This window comes from Blastomyces dermatitidis (assembly GCF_000003525.1).
Source record: "Blastomyces dermatitidis ER-3 genomic scaffold supercont1.3, whole genome shotgun sequence".
Lineage (NCBI taxonomy): Eukaryota > Fungi > Ascomycota > Eurotiomycetes > Onygenales > Ajellomycetaceae > Blastomyces > Blastomyces dermatitidis.
In genome coordinates, this window is record NW_025544776.1 from 1,709,638 (window position 1) to 1,728,591 (window position 18,954).

An 18,954-nucleotide genomic window follows, 5' to 3' on the forward strand; every position below is an offset into this window, starting at 1 on the left:
GCAAAAAGGGTTAAAAAATAACAATTCAGCGGTTTAATTTTTTACTTTTATTTTTATTTTTATTTTTTTTACAAAAAGGGCGTATCACATCATGACACACCATTCCAGTGAGCATTGGAACAAACTGAAGATGCATCTGAAATAAAAGTGAAATATATATATATTTTGATTTGGGCTGGATCCATTAAAAAAGACAAGGAATGAGAGAAAGAAGAGAAATGACGCTTCGATAACGCACAGGAGCGAAAATACAAGCAGAAAAGAATACAGAATGCCAGGGTTTGTCTTGAGGAGGCGAATGCTTGGATATCCAAAAGAAGACGACAAAGGCAAATGGAGAATATGAAACATAGCCAGAATTTTCGCCAAAACGCCATTCGCAAAGCATCCCGCAAGTAGACAAGAAAGCAGAACAAGAAGATAAAGTACATCAGGGTGTATCAGGCATTTGTTCTTATGAGAAAACTAACATGGCAGTGAAAGGGATGGCAGGTGAGCATATATCTCAAAATAGAGTATCCAAATCTATCACGGTGGATGCTCAATTAATTTGTAGTACCATTGCCTTTGTCACCAGCTTCAAAGGGTTGTTTCACCCTCGCTTCATCATCACTATCCGAAAAAACCACAGGGTCTTCCTCATCGCTCGAAAATTCAGTATCCCCATCATCAATCCCTGCCAACAACGCACTCCGCCGATGCCGATCATCATCCCCCGCCATCCCGACACCATCAACGCCATCAGAATCACTATCAACATCATCCGGATCTTCGCCTGGAACCCTCTCGTGCCTCACAACAGGCACAGGCTTCTTGATAAAGATATCAATGATATAATACTGCACCGCATTCATAATGACCGGGAACAAAAGCATCACGAAGAATATCTGAACTGCGGTATTCCCCTCTGTCCATCGGAGGGCCCAGTCGCCGATCTTAACGATGAAGGGGAGCATGTGTATCAGGACGACAACGCATGTTTTCATACAGAGCAGGCCGCAGAAGTAGATCACGGATTGCTTGAACCACCACTTGGCGCGGGGCGGGTGGCCGTAGTTTCCTGATTCGATAGATTCAGGCGGGTTGGCGAGCGGAGTGTACTGGGCGGCGCGGTTGAGGATACGGAGGAACAGGATCAAGATGGGGATGCCGAAGGTTGTCTGTATACAGAAATTACATTGATTAGTTGTTGCACACCGCTGTATCCTAGACTTATCCAGAAAAATGATCTTATCTCAAGGGTGTTTAAAATCAATAACACATACATCAATCCCCAAATTTAGCAAGTAATACGAGCACGGATTCGGCTGATACGTCGCCGTCACGGGGATCTGGCCTGCGGAAAACATCGACGCGAGCAGGTTGGCTAGATGCAGCATAGCAGAGCCGAAGACTTGCTTCGACACGTCGAACGCCCATACCTTCACGGGTCGTTGTGGCCGTTCTCGCCATCGCTTGTACACGAGTGAAAGCAGCGCGAGGGCGCCCAGTGCAGCCTGTACAAATAGCGCGAAGGGGCCGAGGAGCTCACATTCGCCATTGCTACCGTCATTTTCCCCGTTGCCGCTGCCCTGTTGTTTTTGATACTGGGATATTATTGAGGTGGATGTTGCCGACGGGGAGGGAGGGAATGTGGAGGACGGAAAGAAGATGGTGTGGGTTGCCGCGACGGCGATGGTGGCGATGACCTTTGAAGTCTGTGATGGTAATAGGTCTGCCATGGCAAGCAGTACCTAGGTGGTATTTAAATAAATAAAGAAGGCCGTCAACTGAAGACACGGGTCATGCCTTGAGAGGAGAAAGTAGGCAAGGACTGGAGCCTGGAATTCGAATGCATGTGGCGGGTAATCGCTTTGCTCTCTCGCTCTCTCTACCTCTATTTGCTCCTGTTTCCTGCTCTTTATCTTCCGCCCTTAGTTATTCTCTCCTTTTCCGCGTTAGCCCCTGGTCTTCCTGTCGAGGTAAATGAGCGAACGGGGCTGGTTATTTAACCGTGGTTGAGGGACGAAAGTTGCGAACGTATTCCATCCCAAACCGAAATGCCAAGCAAGGCTATGCTGATATTTATTCCATACGGGATGAATAGCTTTTCAAGTCCCGGTATATAGTGGCGGCTTCTAGCTGGTGGAAACAAGCTCGCGGTGCTTCTTCGTATTTCTCAGTTCTCTCTGTGTGGACGTTATGTTATGATGTTGAGGCATGAGGATGTTTAGGTCACAGGCTGGGGTTGCGTGATGTCAGGTGATCTGTCAGTGACCAGCGCCACAGGGCCTGGCCAGGTCCACCGCGTCTAGTATCGTATCAAGATGTTATAACTACAGTATCCTCCGTAGTAGATAGTTAACCTCAATACTCTGTAGTTGAAGAAGAAATCTTCGAATATGTCAAACAGAAACCTTAAACAGATTTCTTCGAAAGGTGTGATTCTTTATAATAATAAGGCGGCCAACGAATAACCCCAAACCACGAAAGGTTCCATGAGCTTTCACCGAGGGCAGCATCCCGGCTGGGGGAGAGAGAGGAGAACACTCAGTTTTCTCCCTCTTTCCTACGTCTCTAAGTTTTCGTATTTCATTCCTTATTTGTTATTTGTAAAACTTAATATAACTGCATATTTCTGCTGACATTCTGCCGTATCCTCCCTATATAAACCTATTAGGGGAAATAAACAAATAACAGTACTAATCGTAATGAACATGAGTCTGACGTGTCAATATCATGAGGAAGAAAAAAAATGGAAAATGAAAAAGAAGAAGAAAAAAACGGGAGGAAGGCAATGAGGAGTGTAGGCAACGAAGCCAATCGATAAAAAGATAAAAAAAAATAAAATAAAAATAAAGACCCAAATATTGTTGCACACCGTCCTCCCAGGATAAATTAGAGGTGCACCTCTCTAGCTCCGCAAGGCGTAGTGGTAGGAGAGGTAAATGTTCTCCAAATAAGTGACTTTGGAAAACGATTTGTCACACTTGGAAGAGAGGAATACATCGAATGGGGTTTTTAATCATATGATGATAGGGGGGGAATGGGAGGGAAAAAAGAAGATAAGGAAAAAGAGAAGATAACCGTGGGGGGAAATAAATAACTAACAAGAAAGAGAGACATGCATGCAAACAAAAAACGAGGGAAGAAGACGAAAAATCAGTCGATGCCGTGTTGTTGTTTTAGTCGTTCTAGGTTTTCTTGTCGGGTGGCCAAATCTTCCCTCGATCTGGCCATCTTCTCAGGTTGATGGTATAGCACTAAATCGTAGTTTAGATGAGTCAGTAGGTCTGTTAACCCAGGGTATCGAACAATCAAGCTCGCTCCTTCTATTATCCATGACATTCCACCGCTTTCTAGATGTGTATCTATGGATATACTAACCGACAAGATATCTGTTCTGGAAATTGAATCCATTCAATTTATCACAGGCCTGCTTGGCATCGACAACATCCTCGTACACGACGAATGCAGTGCCCTTCGAGTTTGCTGCAATGCCCTGACGTATTTGACTGTTTATTCCATCAGCAATCAGCAGGTATGTCCTTTACTCAAATATTTGTTGATCCAATGGCGGCCAGAGAGTGGGTGCTCCCTTACCGAATAGGGCCAAATTTCCCGAAAAGGTCAAAAAGCTCCTCTGCGGTGACGTTGTAGCTATACATTTAAAATGAAACGATTAGATATGGCCTCTTTCCCATCGTATATCGAGTAGAACCGGAGGAAGGGCTTGCGGCGAAGAGTTATCTGTGCAGTCTCGAAGGGTGTCCCTTCGGGCACGGCGAGCAGGCAGGCATGGTTACGACGATGCTAGGTTTAACTCACCTAAGGTTCTTCACAAAAAGGATCCTAGATTTCCACACCGTGTCAGTACCGTTCATATATACCTTCCCATCATTATGTGCTTGCCGCAAAGAGAGATTCAAGCCAATCGGGGCCAGAGGGAGGAGAGAATATTCTAGTGACATACCTGTTGGCTTCCGGGGCAAGCTTGGTGCTGCGGCTCATATCTCTTAGGCGAGGTCTGTATGCGGAGACGGGGATTTGCTTAGGAGCAGAGTAGTGCTATATGTGTGTCTGATTGTGGGAAGGGCAGCGGGCGGGTGGTTGGATATTTGTCGACAGACAGAGGAGACACAGACCTTGGGAGATCGTTAAAAGAGTAGAGAGATGAGATACAACGCCTTGCCCATTGCTCCTGGGAATCTTGGGTTTGGTCGGATGGGTTGTTGCCGCTTTGGGCATAGTGTGGATTATGTAACAAACATAAGGGGCTAGTCCCGATGTCGACTAAGGACCCAGCCGGGAAACTTTAACTGGAAGAAGTGGAGACGTTTGGAGCCTCAACCACGCCTTTGGTCACGTCATCCAAGCCTCAACTAACCATCCAACCTCCACAGCGCAAATCCCACTTTGGCTTGCGCTCCGTGGAAACATCATTCTCAGTACGCAGAGATATTAAGCACGCGTCTTTTTGGAGCGGGTAAGAGAGGGCAGTCTTCTTCCTGCTCCTCTTGTCCTTCAGCGTCTGGTGGCCCAGTGGTGGGGGCAGCTAGGTATTGGGTGGACACACTAAACAGAAGCATGGGCCAACCTAACGGTGTAATAAGTTGCTTTAAAACTTGAAAACGTGCCGATTACGGAGTACATGGCCGATAAAACATGGACATACATACGATAGGACAAGGCCCTCCTGCGTTGCATCAAAACGATGAACAATGCATCGCCGCCATGCTTACCATACTCCCACACGCCCTAATTACCTATTCAATTGCTCACAGCTGAAATCAGCTAAATAGACGCCCGAAGCTCTGGGCCACCATCTTAATCCGACTTCCCTCTTGATATTCATGAGCCTACAGAAGCAGGGCTTACTTTAAACAGACCATTTCTACTCCTAATCCAACCACCTACGCCATTGGCTAATCGCAACGAGCTGGGTTATCAATGAGAATTAGAGATACAGAACGACCTCCCCCCATCTCCTCTCGTTATTAACCATCACAAGGTTCCATAGCATACTATAGCAATCACCTGCTGAGTTTATATTCGTTCTTTCTTTCTTTCTTTTCATCACCTATGTCTATTGAGCTCATAGAGTTGACAGACCTGATGAACGTCTGCCCAACCGTGCGATCATCCCGCTGCGGGGTTGCCGCCTGCGGACAAAGGCGCCGGGGCATGGCTGTTTCTTTTCGGTTTGTTCCTGATTGGGGCCGTGATATGGAATAAGCTCCACTTGATTTGAAGCTGGCTACCTTTTTTTTTCCGAACCCATACTAATAGTATAGGTTTTAACATTGCCTCCAGGAGCACTACAGCCGTCTCCCGCAATTTTTGCACAACCCCAATATCCCCGTCATCAGCACCGCCGCAACGAACATAGCCTTTCTCGGGACTCCCTTTGCGCCTTGCGTACGGTGTCGTCTTTGCCGGTAGTGGGGTTAGCGGTGTGGGCTTACCTTTCCTTTTTGAATGGCTCCTGGCGTACGGATATCGCACAGCTCTCAGGGGGCTTGCTATTGCCCAGGCAGTCTTAGTGGTGCCTATCCTACCTCTAATCAAGGGTAGACGGCTTCCATTAAGTAACGGAAATAAACTTACCTCTAGGGTGGAATTTGATTATGTGCATAAACCTCAATTCTGGGTTTTGATGTTCTCTAACCTGTTCCAGGGCTTTGCCATCTATGTCCCTTCTATCTATCTGCCGATATTTGCAACCCTGGCTGACCTTTCACCTCGAATGGGCGCGCTTCTCTTGTCAGCATTTAATATCGCTTCCACGCTTGGTTAGGTTGGGTTCGGCCATGTCTCCGACCGGTTCGGCAACTTTTACATCCTAGTCTTCATCACGACATTTGTCTCCGCGGTTGCTTCTTCTTGGTCTGGGGCTATGCGCAGTCTTAGCTCCACTGCCAGCATTCGCCATTCTCTTTGGCTTGTTTGGCGGTTCGTATGTTGTTTTCTAACCCAAATTCGCGCTTTTGTCGAAGGAACATCTGTTTTCGTATGGCCTCATGGCCTTTGGTAAGGGTGTTGGAAACCTCATGACTGGACCCATCACTGAGAAATTGTTGGCTCTGCCTGCTTCCTCCGGTTATGGGCTGGGAACCTAGAAGCATGTAATTATTTACACCGGTACCCCTTTGTTTGCATCGTCAGTTGGCATTGTCGGATGGCCTTTGAACAGAACGCTATTCGAAAGGCATCCGGGGATAACAGTCGATTGAGATAATGCAAAAACCTTTAAGCTTTAACTTTAATTGTACATGTATATTGTTTTGAAGTCGCGCATTACGTCACTGTAGATTCACCCCGAAATCCTGTAGATACAGAGTGAAGGATGCAAAATCCGGGTTCACAGCCGTTCCCCCTTTTGGAGAGTTGCTTAAGGAGTCTTGATTCAACAAGACAACATATATAAACCTTATCAAGAGACATTTCGAAGGGCACCGAAATGGCAGAATCATTGGACCTTCGCAAATAGTTCATTATTTTGCCGGGCTCTGATAGGTAGGGGACGGTGGTGGATGCGCGCTGACGCCGCTGTCTTTACACTTCCAGGAGGTTTTCCTTTGAGATCAAACTGGAAAATTAACAAGATATCCATGTCAATCTGCTAGAGTTGGTGGCGAGTATGACTACTGCGTAAACACTTATGGAGTGCATTCTAAAGTTCAGAATCTCCTGGCCGGGTGGTGGAGATCTTGGATCTGGTTAGTTTCCTCGTTATTCTCAAACGCTTGTCTGATTCCCTTGGAACTTCTCATGGGGAAACAAGTAGGTCTTTTGCCTCTACCATACGCATGATACAACCTTCACGATACAATCTATACTCCTGGTTAAATACTTCCCAACTCACTGTTACGCTTTTATCACACAGAGCAGATGGCATGTTCCGTCCCAATCTCCAACTCCGGAAGAGATCTATGCTGAAGCTTCAATTTCTTTTCGAGTTCACTCCAGCGGACGATGCGCAGCAATGCAATGGACCGCTAATACCGTTCGCGGCCGCCTGAGGCCAGTATTTATGACCTCTTCCTGCCATCAGGCCTTACCTACGTACCCAATATCTAGGAAAACCCATAGCCACTTCTAGCGGCCAAAAGCCAAAGCTCTCCTCCTAAAATGAGCTTACTACCGTCAAGCCGCCTCCTTGCCGGATAGCAGAACGAACGGCCTGCTGTATACCATGTTATCCTATTCTTTGTTCCGGCACATCACCCAACCATGTACCCTTGACCTATAGGATAAGGCGCAATAGGCCGGCCGTAGACGTTTCGCATACTCCTTCTCCTCCCTCGATCTCCGCTTACCACTTCTTTGTATGCCTCTATATACCCCGAAGCTCGTAAACCTGCTAGGAGAAGTCATAAATGAGGGAGTTGCACTAGAAATAGCCGCTGTCAGTGTTTTGAGGGATATACTAGGAAAGGACAGCAAGCGGGGCTCTTGGACGGACCCAACGTTAGATAGATTCCTCTATGGCACTTGCTTTGATTTTCGAAGTCTATGCGATCCAGCGTACAGAGCACTTCGAGAACACAGTGAAGAAATCTATTTCAGCGTAATAACAACAAGACAATGATATTAAATAACTTAGGATAGATTATCTACCCTAAGTTAGGTAAAAAAATCTGTTTAACGTAGTCTGTTTCGTTGGCGAAAACCAGCGACGAGAGGTTGATGTGATATAAAAACAATACCGTTATTGTATTCCGCCGCTGGGCGTGGGCAGGCAGCCTCTGTGGTGTAAGTTTAACGAAACCAGCGCTGCGTATTGTCCATACCATACCAGCCACAACACCAAACGTCAACTGGCTCTGGCTTCAACCTCACTCTGCTCTCCCACCGCAACTTCAATTCATAATCTGCCTGTCTTATTCTGATCATCGACACTCAGGAACTCGCAACATCGCCACAGCTTTTACTCCACCCTCCATGGTGGTTGAGAGCTCTAGCGGGAGTTGCCCCCCAGTGCCGCCGCCGCCGCAAGCCAAACCATCGCCTGTTTCGCTTAGTCCCTTCCCCGTTGCGGACAACCACCTTCGGAGCCACTCCCCCAACCCAGCCGCTGTGCTCTCTTCTGCTCCCATCTCCGCCTTCCATCCCCCCTCCCTGCGCACTCCATCAGAACCCCTTCTCTGCTCCCAATAAGTCCGAATCCGCCGTACTCTCTAATCCATCGGGAATGCGTCGTCGCGCATTCCCTCTTTTCTGCTGTTAGACCTGTGTGGTCAACACTGCCTTCCCCGCCTTTGCTATCAACATCGCGAAACCGACCGCAATCCATCTGATTCGACGATTCAATCTCCCCCCGGCGAGCCTACCATCGCCAAAAAGGCTGCCATGGCAAATACCTCGTCCTTTCGGAATCCCTCTAGGGTGCGGCCATCACGCTATCGCACTCCCTCGCCACCGCGACATGCCATCGAGTCGATCTCACCTCGCGCTCCCGCCGATTCCTCTTCTTCCTCCATCCGCAACACCCACCCTAGCGATGGCGTCCAACAACCCCGAAATGATCCTCCTTTTGTTGAGAAAGGGTCATCAGTGAAGCCTGGGTGGAATAATAATACCTTTCAAGATGGGCGGGAAAGTCTTGATCATCGTTATAGTCACCATCCTCCCGGCGGTTCATCCAGCAACCACGCAAATACAAACCCCACCGGTAGAATCGGCCACCAAAGGTCTGGTTCAAACATCGATACTCTTGCCACCATCGCACTCGCGACAAGCCCAACCTTCGCGCCTCTTACATATGATGAACCCGCTACTGCTATATCCCCCACAACCCACCAAGCACCTGCTCCCGATCAGTCCGAACGACCATCCAAGCGCGCTCGATCGGAAAAGGCTCCATCACCTACCTGGCTAATGGGAGCTTCCAGGCCTGCCACTAGCCATGTTTCTACCTTTGATAGCATGAAGACTGATGCAGAACTGTTGCTTAACTTTGCGAGACCAAGTAATTTCCCTCCACTCTATGATGCCTCGAGACCCCAGCAGCTGGCTGCACACGAGTCGACGAACGGCCAAAATCCCGGTGTTAAATGGGCCACGGACCCTGCTGAGCTGTGGACGAAACGATGGGATATTACCGCGGAAAACAAGCCATCCTCTGCTTTCTTTAGGAGCAACAATAATGGTACTCCATCTCGCATTCGATCGAAGTCCGACGGTTCTGCGTTCACCGCAAGACCATTCATGAACGGCTTCGCGTCCGGCCACTTCCTAGCCCCATCAATTGGTCCGGCGCTCGAGGATGACTCAGTTGATCCACATTACATTGCAGAGGAGAACCATGATACTACTTTGCAAGCAAATGGCCCAGATACCCAACAAGCACCGCGTCCACTCCAACGTCCGAAAAGCATACCTGCCTCCGATTTTAAGGAGGAAGATTCCGATAACGACAGTTCCGGTCAAGCAACCTGCGCGGCCTGTCACCTGGATCGAGTCGCGTCTGATAGTGAGGGCGATGAAGCTGTGACTTGGATAAATTGCGATGGATGTATGAGGTGGTTCCATATCGTGTGTGCCGGATTCAAAAGCGATCGCGACACTAGAACAGTCGACAAGTTTATCTGCCGTGGATGCCGCCCTACGCATGGACCAACTACTTTTGTACGCAAGTCCTCCCGCGCACGAACGGCCATCGACTATGCTAGTCTAAATCAGGGGTATGTAATGCCGTCCGCTGAAACGCCTGAGCATCATTATATCCAGCCAATCAAGGAAGGGAAGATCACATTTTTGCCCGATCATTTTGCTCGTATACGTCCGGAACTCGTCACTGCGGAATATTTCGAGCGCGGTATAGGAATGACTGAGCCGATAATCATTCCCGCATCTCTCAACACGCGATCCTCCGTTCCTGGTTCAGCCGATTATTATCCACCCGAAGCCTCCACGCAAGAAGAATTCGATGAACTCGCGGATAACATGCCTGACGATGACGCTGACTACAATGAAGTTATCGATTGTGGCCAGGATTTGTTGGACATGGTCATCCCACAAGGTCTCACTGTTCGACATGTCGCTGAGCTTTATGGACCCGAAGAACGCGTCGAAGTGATTGATGTCAAATCACAGCAGGGGGAGGACAAGAGATGGAACATGCAACGGTGGGCAGATTACTACTACGACGATTCCACGTCAAAGGCCGTTCGCAACGTTATTAGCCTCGAGGTGTCGAACAGTCCTCTTGGGAGACTCATTCGACGACCCAAAATTGTGCGTGACCTTGATCTCCAAGACCACGTGTGGCCAGCGGAGTCGCAGGCTATAGGGGAATTTCCAAAAGTCCAATTCTACGTCTTAATGTCCGTTGCGGATTGCTACACTGACTTCCATGTCGATTTCGGGGGCTCCTCTGTCTACTACCATATTCTGAAGGGAAAGAAAAGTTTCTTTTTCATTCCGCCCAAGGATAAACACCTAAAAAAATACGAAGAATGGTGTAATTCAGCTGCACAGGATACTACCTTTCTCGGAAACCAAACCAAAGAATGCTATCGAGTTGACCTTTCCGCTGGTGACACCATGCTCATTCCATCTGGTTGGATCCATGCTGTCTGGACACCGGAAGATAGCCTTGTCATTGGCGGAAACTTCCTCACGAAGATGAACTATGGAATGCAAATCAAGATTGCGAAAATCGAGAAGGACACAAAGGTTCCTAAGAAATTCCGTTATCCGTACTTCCAGAAAATCATGTGGTATGCTGCCATCAAATACTTGGAGGATGATCCGATTCCACAGACAGTTCTGGAGTCATTCTCCCGTGACGAGAACTACCGCTTCTATCGCGAGTATCCAATTTACTACGAATCCGGAGAGAATGACAACCGCGCTGAACCTGGTTCGCAGAATTACAATGCACGCTTCTACTCACAAGCCGAGCTGGATGGGTTGCCCGAACTAGCAAAATATCTCCTGAGGACTGCTTTGATTGCTGGTGGGTACCATGTTGATGGCGTCACGACAGAAACCAGGAATGCCGTGAAGAGATCTATCCCTAAGGGACAAGCAGATCCTGTTGACACCATAATAAAGTTTGGAGTGTGGGTAGCATGGAAGAGAGGGAATGAGCATGCCGCGAGCTGGACACGTCCTGGTGCCATTTCTCTTGATACCAAGGTTGATATGTCGGGCAGGAAGCCGACTGTTAGACCCAGTCGACGTTCACAGCGGAATATCGCCGCAGAGAGCCTACAGCTTAATAACAACCTGGAATTGAGAGCTGGTCGCCGCCCCTCCTATCAATCATCCGAAATCAATACGAGCGGCATGTCTAGTACAGGCTTTACTTCTACCTCTGCGCCGTCGACAAGCGGAACACCAGCGCCTCCGAAACGAGAGGCCTCTCTTGTTGATGTGGATGAAATTATCCAATCAAATAAACCACGTTCGATATCGAAACCGACCGGCCTGGGTCCAAAACGCGTTGCCTGTGATGCTTGTCGGAAACGGCGGATCCGTTGTCGGCATAAGGATGAGCAAAGCTTAGAATCTTTTACATCCTTGACGGCCAAGCAACAGCCACTCAATGGCAAGGACATGGCAGCTGCTGGGGCCTTGAACCTTGCTTCTGCTGCACATGTTGATCGGATTAAAGAGCAGCATTCTGGGAAATGGGATGAGATGCTCCCCAACGCCATGGATGATTCTTCAGCACTCCTAATGACTCCTCAGGCCAACTCCGCCAAGGCCAAAGGGTTTAGCCCGAATTCCTCCAATTCTGGAAAGAAGGGCCGTAGCAAGGCTTGTGATGAATGCCGGAAGAGCAAAGTTAGTTTTTTCCCCTGCCAAATATCTTTTTTTCTTTTTTTCACCCTATGGTGTTGTCATGTCTAACCCATTGACTTCTCTCAGCGTCGTTGTATTCATGATGAGAATGGCCGGATAGATCCCATCAAAGCGCAGGAACGATCGAAACCCCGAGCGGCAACCTCCACCAAGCGTCCTCGATCTAGCGACGACAATATATCGCCCACGTCGAACAAGCGGCAAAAGCCGGAATTTGAGTATTCGGGAGAGGAACTTCCTCAGACCAAATTGGACTTTGAGGCGGTGCAATTGCAGGGTCGTATGAATGGGCCAAATGAGAAGCTAGGCTCTGGTGATAAGGTTGGGGCTACAGCGCACAGTGAGCTTACCCAGAGCCAAACTTCATATGCATCACCACCCACATTGAAAGCGGATCTCGTACCACCATCAGAAGTTACCTCCTCCTTGCCGGCCACCACAGCCCCAGCAAGCAGCCTTGTCTCTCCCCCTACCTCTCTCGCAGACGATATGGAAGTCGATCCTAACCAGACCGACGGCGAAACGAAGGCGGCCGTAAAGAACGAGCAGCAACAGCAGCAACAACAATATGGGGAACTCTCTGTCGTTGACGACGCTACTGCCACCCTATCCCGAAACTCTTCCAGTCACCCTCGCCTAGTTCCTGAGGCCACAGTTCTTGCTGAGGAACACAAGACGACGGCGACGGCAGCACGCGCTCCACCCGCGACCGTAACCGTACCTTCAGACTTGTCAGTAACAATCCCATCTTCATCTACCTCTACCTCCATTATAAAAAAGCCATCATCATATTCTCTTTCCTCTTCCTCATCCCGTCCATCCTCTTCGCATCACCGCACAAACGCCCTCCCGCTTCCTTCTTCTTCCTCAACCTCTTCTTTCAAGCAGGCAAGGGAGACCAAGCAGCACAATCCCGTTGTTGACAAGAAGCGCGTTGAAGGAAGCCATCCCTCTCCTCATCCCAACCGCCACAGCAATAGCCGCACCTCACCGACCTCTCCGCATCAGCGCAACAAACTGACGAGTCGTGACACGACTCGCGGCAGCTTTTCGGATGCGGATGCAGATCCAGAGACGTTGCGGCTGATCAGGGAGATGCAGGAGCAGGATTTTGGATTGAGGAAGAGGCCTTCGAGGACGTGACCGAATCGATGAATTACGTACATCCATGTTGGTTCTCTCGGTACTCGGCTCGAACTAGCTACATACAATAGGTCCCCAACCGACTTTACTTTTCCTTCTTTCCGTACAGCGAGTTTTCTTTTTTTTAACATGCATTGCGTTTCCTATATTCATCCGGGATAATTTTCTACTTCTTAAATTCCATTTATTCAATCCCGGCATGGCCATATATCGGATAGGTCATTCGTGTCGGGATCCCGATATTGAATTCTTCGATTTACCTGCTCAACGGAGGCGGAACCCATTCTCTCCGGGTCATCTTCTGTTCGCCTTCACCCACTCAATCTGCATCTGTGGTTAAAACCAGGCCGGCTAGTGCACATCACCACTCTCCGTTTCCATACTGTTATCGCATGGTGTTACTTTCACATACTCCTATTTCCCCATCCTAAACATCATTATCAACTCCCTGTTCCAATTTTTTTTTTTTTTCTTATTTCCCTTTTCCCCACTTATCCCCTCGTCTATATCACCTTTTCCTTTGTTTTTCTGTGTTGCTCACGAACTCCTTTTTGTTCTTGTAGTACTCAGGCTTGGTGAGGGAACACGTATGGCTGGCGTTTTCTTTTCTTTTCTTTTTTCTTTTCTTTTTTTCTTTTTTTTTCTTGTTACTTCTCATCCAGCTTTACCTCCTAATACCTTCCGCATCTACTTCTCTTTACTTCTCCTGATCCTGCCTGCTCCATAATATTTCTTACTCCTTCTCTCCGTCGCCCTCAGAATTCTTTCTATTCTTTTTTTCTTTTTTTTTTTCCACCATTTTTCTTCCTATAGGTATTTCGCTTGTTTGTTTTCTTTTTTTTTTATCATATCTTATCCAGGGCTCGGGGGCGCGCGGACAGACATGGAGTTTTACTGAGTTCAAGCTTCTTTTCTAAGCTGAAGTGGCTGTTTTCTGTTTTTCTTCCCCTTTTTTGTATGGGTGGATTATGAAAGTAATTAATTGGCGGAAACTGGGAGTTTTATTTTTTTTTTTATTTCCATGCTCATTTTTTTTCAAATATATCTCTCTTGATTTTCTCTGCTTTGCTTTTTAAACCCCCCCCCCCCCCCCCCCTTTTTTTTTTTTCCCTTTTACTCATTTCTCTAAACTACCAGTCTTCTGATCTCCTTCTAAGTATCTAAGTACAGTAACACCTCCTAGCTAATAGGTTAACATGTCTTGATTTTCTTTTAGTCCCCTTCGCTCCTTTTTCACTTTTCGAAACCTCTTACTACTCTTGCTTGCCCAATTCTAAGAACCTCCGCACTCCGTTCCCCTTCCCTTTCTTACCCCAAAGGACGATGATACCTAGGGGGTGGTAACGGGTGGTGAGTATGATAAATGACCCTTCTTTTCCATTCATTCTCTTTTGTCTTCTACTTCTGTATGTTTCATTCATCTTATCTAGGTTTCTAGTCAACTGTACCTATATGTACAGCGAGTGTTCATTTTCATTTCCACTTTTGCTCTTCTTTTGTCAACATTTTCATGTATATACACACATTACATACAAATCATATTACTAGCATACAGAGAACCAGACGGACAAACGGACAAACGGACAAACGGACAAACGGACAAACGGACAAACAAGACAAAGGCACCTATGACAACTCCATTTTCCATTACGCTCTTTAACGACGATTCTTTTTGCAAGTCTCGTTTCATGCCTAACATCTGTTGTTATCAAGCAAGGACTAGGAAGTTACAAGAATCAGCAAGGTGTGGATAGTTACGTAGATTGCCAACAGGTTGAACGAAGTAGGTAAAACAAATAATATAACTAAGCAACAAGATAAAATATATACAGGTGTTTTCAACAATCCCGCAATAACTAATCAATGTCAGAGCGAAAAACAGCCAGCCGACCATCTCTATACCATCCGGTTCCCCCATCCCAATCCATCCCACCTCTAACCCACAATATCTTCTATATGCGTGTATGTACGTATATATGTAATGAATGTATGTGTTGGTGTACAGTACAATCCTGAGAAAGGGTTGCCAGTACTAGCACGGTCGTCTCAAAGGGTATAATAAGAACTAAAAAAAACGGCGGGAAGGAAGAAAACAAGAAATGGATCTTCCCAAAAACTCCCCTCGACCCCAATTCCTCTAGGTAAATTGCAAGCAAAAAAAAAGAAAAAGAAAAAGAAAAGAAAAACATAAAAGAAAAAAGAAAAAAGAAAACAACCAAACTCAAAAAAAATGTCATAGAACCCCATTCAAGAGTCCCACGTTTTTACAAACACCGAAACCGGACCCTCTTGTCTATCATGTTAACACCGTTCCTAGAAAAAGAAAGAAAGAAAGAGCAAAAGGAAAAGAAAAGGAGCTAAAATTCACAACACCGCCGTCCCATTCTTGCCAACAAAGCTTTTCCAGATCCTCGTCACTTATCTCCAATCCAATTCCTAATGACACATGGATCCGTCGCAGCACCCCCGCAGATCTTCCGGCGGCCGAGATTCTTAAACCTGGGGCCCAATGGTCCGTTCACATAGTGGTATTGTCCGGCAAATCTATACTGTCTCGGATCACCCAGGGGGTAAAACTTGTCGCCCCAGTGGCCGGCAAAGTAGAACCATTCTGTTGGCGCGTGGGGGGTAACGTTCGCGGCGCGTAAAACGTCGTTATTATGGTCGTAGGTGTACGCATGGTAGTTACGGGCAGGATCCCAAAGGGGGCCACGGTCAGTTTGATCACGCAGCAAACCCAATGGGAGGATGTAAGCGTGGCTGCCTGGCGTGGGGTACATGGCGTGTGTCCCAGTAGCTGAATATATAACAGGCTAAGATGAGAGTTCAGTCAGGATTGCTCACAGAGGTAATGTGTAGTACATATATCAGGTTTAGAAGAAGAGCTTACCCTTTTTCCGATTTTCTCTAGCGCGTCATAGCTATAGGCATCCCCAAACGAATGTTCGCTGAAAAATACAGCCTTGGGCTTCCCGTGGTGGAATCGAACAAGCGAATGTTCCCAGTCGCCAACGTGATTGCCGAAACGGACGTTAAGAACTATGTTGCCGAGATTAAAGCTGTAGAAGTAGAACCAGAATGCATCCACAATACCGTTGCCTTTATCCACGACGATTAAAACTGCTGGGGCTTTGCTACGGCCGGGAATGTTGTTCTTTTCATCGCGTATACCTCTCGTATCCGGCCAGGGGGCTAGTTTATCATCCACAATATCGTACTTTTCAGCTGCCTCCGCGGGAATCGGTGATGAATGTGAATCAGGGTCCGCTTCGTTCCCTCTTTCCTTTGGAGGACTGCTTCCAACATCATGCCAATCCTCCATGTCGCTGACCGCAATAGCTTCCTGTACGTCGTGAATTCCACTGTGCCACTCCAATTTGTCCTCGGTAGCGTCAGGCTTCGGAATGTTTTTCTTTGCCTCTAACCAAGGTGGTCGATCCTCCACATTGTCATTGCTGGTCAAGAAAACATAGCTTCCGTTCTGCCACATGTTCAGCTCATTGAGGTCAGCAAGGGTGGGATGCTCAGCTTGAGCTTGGATGGGGGTATAGTTCAATTGTGGTGTAATATGGTAAAGATGCTCCGCAATATCACCAGGCCAAAACTGTTCGCCGGAGAAAAGGTGGACCAGGGGGGCATATTCCAGAACGTAGTTGGGAATCACGCGCAATCGGCGTTCATCGTTGGCCCAATCTTCAGGGCGAGTTTTGTTGCCGCTCGTCCAATAAGATTCCCACTCTTCCTGCTCACCGGCATGTGCGGTTGGTATTTGGCCATGCTGCACAGACTTGCGATGTCCAAAACGACCGTTTACTCCTCGAAAGTGAGCAACTCCGCAAAGACCAAGCCAGCGACATGCTTTACGATCCAACGAGGAATTTGAGGTCGCGACCCAGCGGCTTTCCTCCCTATCCTCGTCATACCAAATGAAAGCGGAAGGGTTAAGAGCCCTAGCCAAGCTGTTTATCGATACATAGGCAATTAAGGATGAGAGAATGGTGATCGCAGCACGGGTTTTTGTCCTCATTTGCTGGCAGATAGAAAGATCTGATTGTCTCCAGGGGTTGTTGGCAAGCTGGGGGGTTAATGTAGATTCGGTTGCTGGAAGATTACTGTGCGCAACATTTGGTGGATGTCTATCGTTCGCTCCTGATTCGGATATGAGGATTTCGGGCACCGAAGTAATTTCAGACACAGACTGATCGGGGACAACAATTGTCTGGTTTCCGTCTTCTTCTTCTTCTTCTCCGTCGTCGTTGTATAAAGGAGAATCTCGTGGCTCATCTGGGATGCTGATATGTGATGTCAAGGTGATTACGGGATGGCGATACGCGGGTTGTATAGACGGCGTCGGGGGAAGGAGCGGCAGCTGGACGCCATGGTCAAGGACAGGCCGCAGAGCCACTATGTAATACAGTAAGTAAGCGCATGCCACAGTGGAGCTTGATTACAAAAGGGAAAATGTAAGACAAGTTCCCTTCGCCGTAGGTTGGGAAGACAGCATTTGGTGTCCGGCTATCGGCTCCACCGCCTAAGCCCGGATCGGCAAAGAGATTGTATTTGGAAAAATATATTGACAGTGGAGAACGAGAAACGTAAAGGCTCAACAAAATCAACAGCTGTTTATCCCGGGCAGACCGCATGTTGGCAAAGGTGTCATGTCCAGTCAGAGCATCTGGGACCGGGAGGGGGCAGAAACCCAAAGTTCAGACCATCACCAAATAGCAAAGGCAAGATATTTAGATATTTAACAGCGCTAATACGGCTCCGAGATATGCCCTAGCAGAACCCGTCTGAACGGATGTAAAGAGAACAGGCACAATTGGATGCGAGCAACAGCAGCAGCTTGCTGAGGCATTTGAGCTTGCAGGGTCCGGGCAGAGCCGCAAGCCCGAAGTTTAGAAATCAACGCAGAACAGGTTCATAATCAGAGAATTCGCTGACCAATGGGAAGAATGTGGGGGGGGGTCACTATGTAGCAGTATGAAAGAGCAACCTACTTCTGGTCAAATATATCTCGCAAAGGTTCGGTTGAGAGGGAGCGGACGGCGGAATGGTTAGCAGCAGCTGTGGTGGTCTTCGTACAGTTTCCAACGGCAATGCAAAGAAAGAGGATTCTCAGTTAAGCTCACCCGCCTCTGCAGTAAAAGATTGAAAGTTATTAGTGCGGACGGATATATTCGCCGGGAGTCATAGGAGGGTATGTATACCTTAGGGCTGGTAGTGAAGTACATGTACATGAACCTTAAGGAACAACGGTAAGACGGAAGAATGGATATAGAGAGTCCAAGAGGATGAGGTTATTGATTCCAGAAAGAATATCAGCCATGAGATTTAGTGTGACAGTGAAGGGCGCTTGATCACGTTGCAGATGTTCTTGTTGTTGGACCTTGGTTGTTAAGACGTTTGTTGTGTGTGAGTGAGTAAGAGAGATAGAGGGAGGGAGAGAAGAGAAGAGAGAGTTGTGTGTGTATGTTGTGGGTGAGTGATGAGTGATACCAGAAGTTGGACGGATGGATGGATGGATGGATGGATGGATGGAAGATGTTGGAGATGAATAAATAATGCAGGTTTGTTTCAGCCGCCGCAGCTGGGAATCTTCGATCCTCGATCTGAAGAGCTCAGAGCGGTTGCTACAAAACAAGGGCTTCCAATTCTATTATTCGAGCTGTTTAAAACTAGAATTCTTATAATGGTATTTAACTATCAAAGAGCTAGCAGCTAATTGAATTGGTCTTCATTTTCGGATTTCGGAGGAAGTTCCATCCATGGCTACAAATGATATCTTTATATAGTTATAGAGCAGCACTACTAATTCAATCCCCCCCGGATATATCCAAATATGAATATTCTTCTTCCATTTGACCAAGTTATTGACTTCTTTTCTTCCTTTTTCTTAATTTTCCTCATATTTCTTTTTCCTTTAGTTCCTTTATTTTCTTTTGTCCTTTCTACTTTCTTTCCCTTGTCGATGACCTCATTGTTCGACTGCTTATGTCATCCTTCGCGTCCATATAT

General features: G+C 47.4%; 4 protein-coding genes across 6 annotated transcripts; 1 reads left to right on the forward strand and 3 right to left on the reverse strand.

Moving 5' to 3' along the window:
• Positions 1 to 32: 32 nt before the first annotated feature.
• On the reverse strand, positions 33 to 2,270 carry BDCG_02826 (vacuolar membrane protein). The gene is made up of 2 exons (XM_045418394.1): positions 1,266 to 2,270; positions 33 to 1,160 (listed from the first exon to the last, which is right to left on the reverse strand). Exons 1-2 carry the CDS (start codon positions 1,719 to 1,721, stop codon positions 546 to 548), a joined length of 1,071 nt encoding a protein of 356 aa, XP_045274984.1. The 5' UTR covers positions 1,722 to 2,270; the 3' UTR covers positions 33 to 545.
• Positions 2,271 to 2,336: 66 nt separating this feature from the next.
• Positions 2,337 to 4,270, reverse strand: BDCG_02827 (pre-mRNA branch site protein p14). The gene is made up of 5 exons (XM_045418395.1): positions 3,953 to 4,270; positions 3,808 to 3,831; positions 3,583 to 3,639; positions 3,367 to 3,494; positions 2,337 to 3,242 (listed from the first exon to the last, which is right to left on the reverse strand). Exons 1-5 carry the CDS (start codon positions 3,988 to 3,990, stop codon positions 3,142 to 3,144), a joined length of 348 nt encoding a protein of 115 aa, XP_045274985.1. The 5' UTR covers positions 3,991 to 4,270; the 3' UTR covers positions 2,337 to 3,141.
• Positions 4,271 to 7,738: 3,468 nt separating this feature from the next.
• Positions 7,739 to 15,130, forward strand: BDCG_02828 (PHD finger and JmjC domain-containing protein). 3 transcript variants are annotated; one of them, XM_045418396.1, is made up of 3 exons: positions 7,739 to 11,775; positions 11,860 to 14,719; positions 14,807 to 15,130. In XM_045418396.1, the coding sequence occupies exons 1-2, from the start codon at positions 8,332 to 8,334 to the stop codon at positions 12,934 to 12,936; spliced, it is 4,521 nt and encodes a 1,506-aa protein (XP_045274986.1). In that variant the 5' UTR covers positions 7,739 to 8,331; the 3' UTR covers positions 12,937 to 14,719; positions 14,807 to 15,130. The 3 variants fall into 3 exon arrangements, with proteins under 3 accessions (XP_045274986.1, XP_045280174.1, XP_045280175.1); XM_045418397.1 differs by having other exon boundaries at positions 14,819 to 15,130; XM_045418398.1 differs by lacking the exon at positions 14,807 to 15,130 and having other exon boundaries at positions 7,791 to 11,775; positions 11,860 to 12,524; positions 12,734 to 13,797.
• BDCG_02829 (vacuolar protein sorting protein 62) lies at positions 14,042 to 18,700 on the reverse strand. Its single transcript, XM_045418399.1, has 4 exons — positions 18,147 to 18,700; positions 17,937 to 18,074; positions 15,827 to 17,340; positions 14,042 to 15,749 (listed from the first exon to the last, which is right to left on the reverse strand). Coding segments are annotated over exons 2-4 (1,914 nt in total). The 5' UTR covers positions 17,938 to 18,074; positions 18,147 to 18,700; the 3' UTR covers positions 14,042 to 15,350.
• Positions 18,701 to 18,954: the final 254 nt, after the last annotated feature.

Bases quoted from the DNA above. Each gene is read 5' to 3' on its own strand.
- BDCG_02826 (XM_045418394.1), bottom strand. From the start codon at position 1,721: ATGGCAGACCTATTACCATCACAGACTTCAAAGGTCATCGCCACCATC. The intron at 1,161-1,265 runs GTATGTGTTATT...TTCTGTATACAG, and splicing joins TGCTAAATTTGGGGATTGAT to ACAACCTTCGGCATCCCCAT.
- BDCG_02829 (XM_045418399.1), bottom strand. The intron at 15,750-15,826 runs GTAAGCTCTTCT...CTCTCATCTTAG, and splicing joins TAGAGAAAATCGGAAAAAGG to CCTGTTATATATTCAGCTAC.
- BDCG_02828 (XM_045418396.1), top strand. From the start codon at position 8,332: ATGGCAAATACCTCGTCCTTTCGGAATCCCTCTAGGGTGCGGCCATCA. The intron at 11,776-11,859 runs GTTAGTTTTTTC...GACTTCTCTCAG, and splicing joins ATGAATGCCGGAAGAGCAAA to CGTCGTTGTATTCATGATGA.
- BDCG_02827 (XM_045418395.1), bottom strand. From the start codon at position 3,990: ATGAGCCGCAGCACCAAGCTTGCCCCGGAAGCCAACAG. The intron at 3,640-3,807 runs GTGAGTTAAACC...TTAAATGTATAG, and splicing joins CTTTTTGTGAAGAACCTTAG to CTACAACGTCACCGCAGAGG. The intron at 3,243-3,366 runs GTTAGTATATCC...ACTACGATTTAG, and splicing joins CCAGAACAGATATCTTGTCG to TGCTATACCATCAACCTGAG.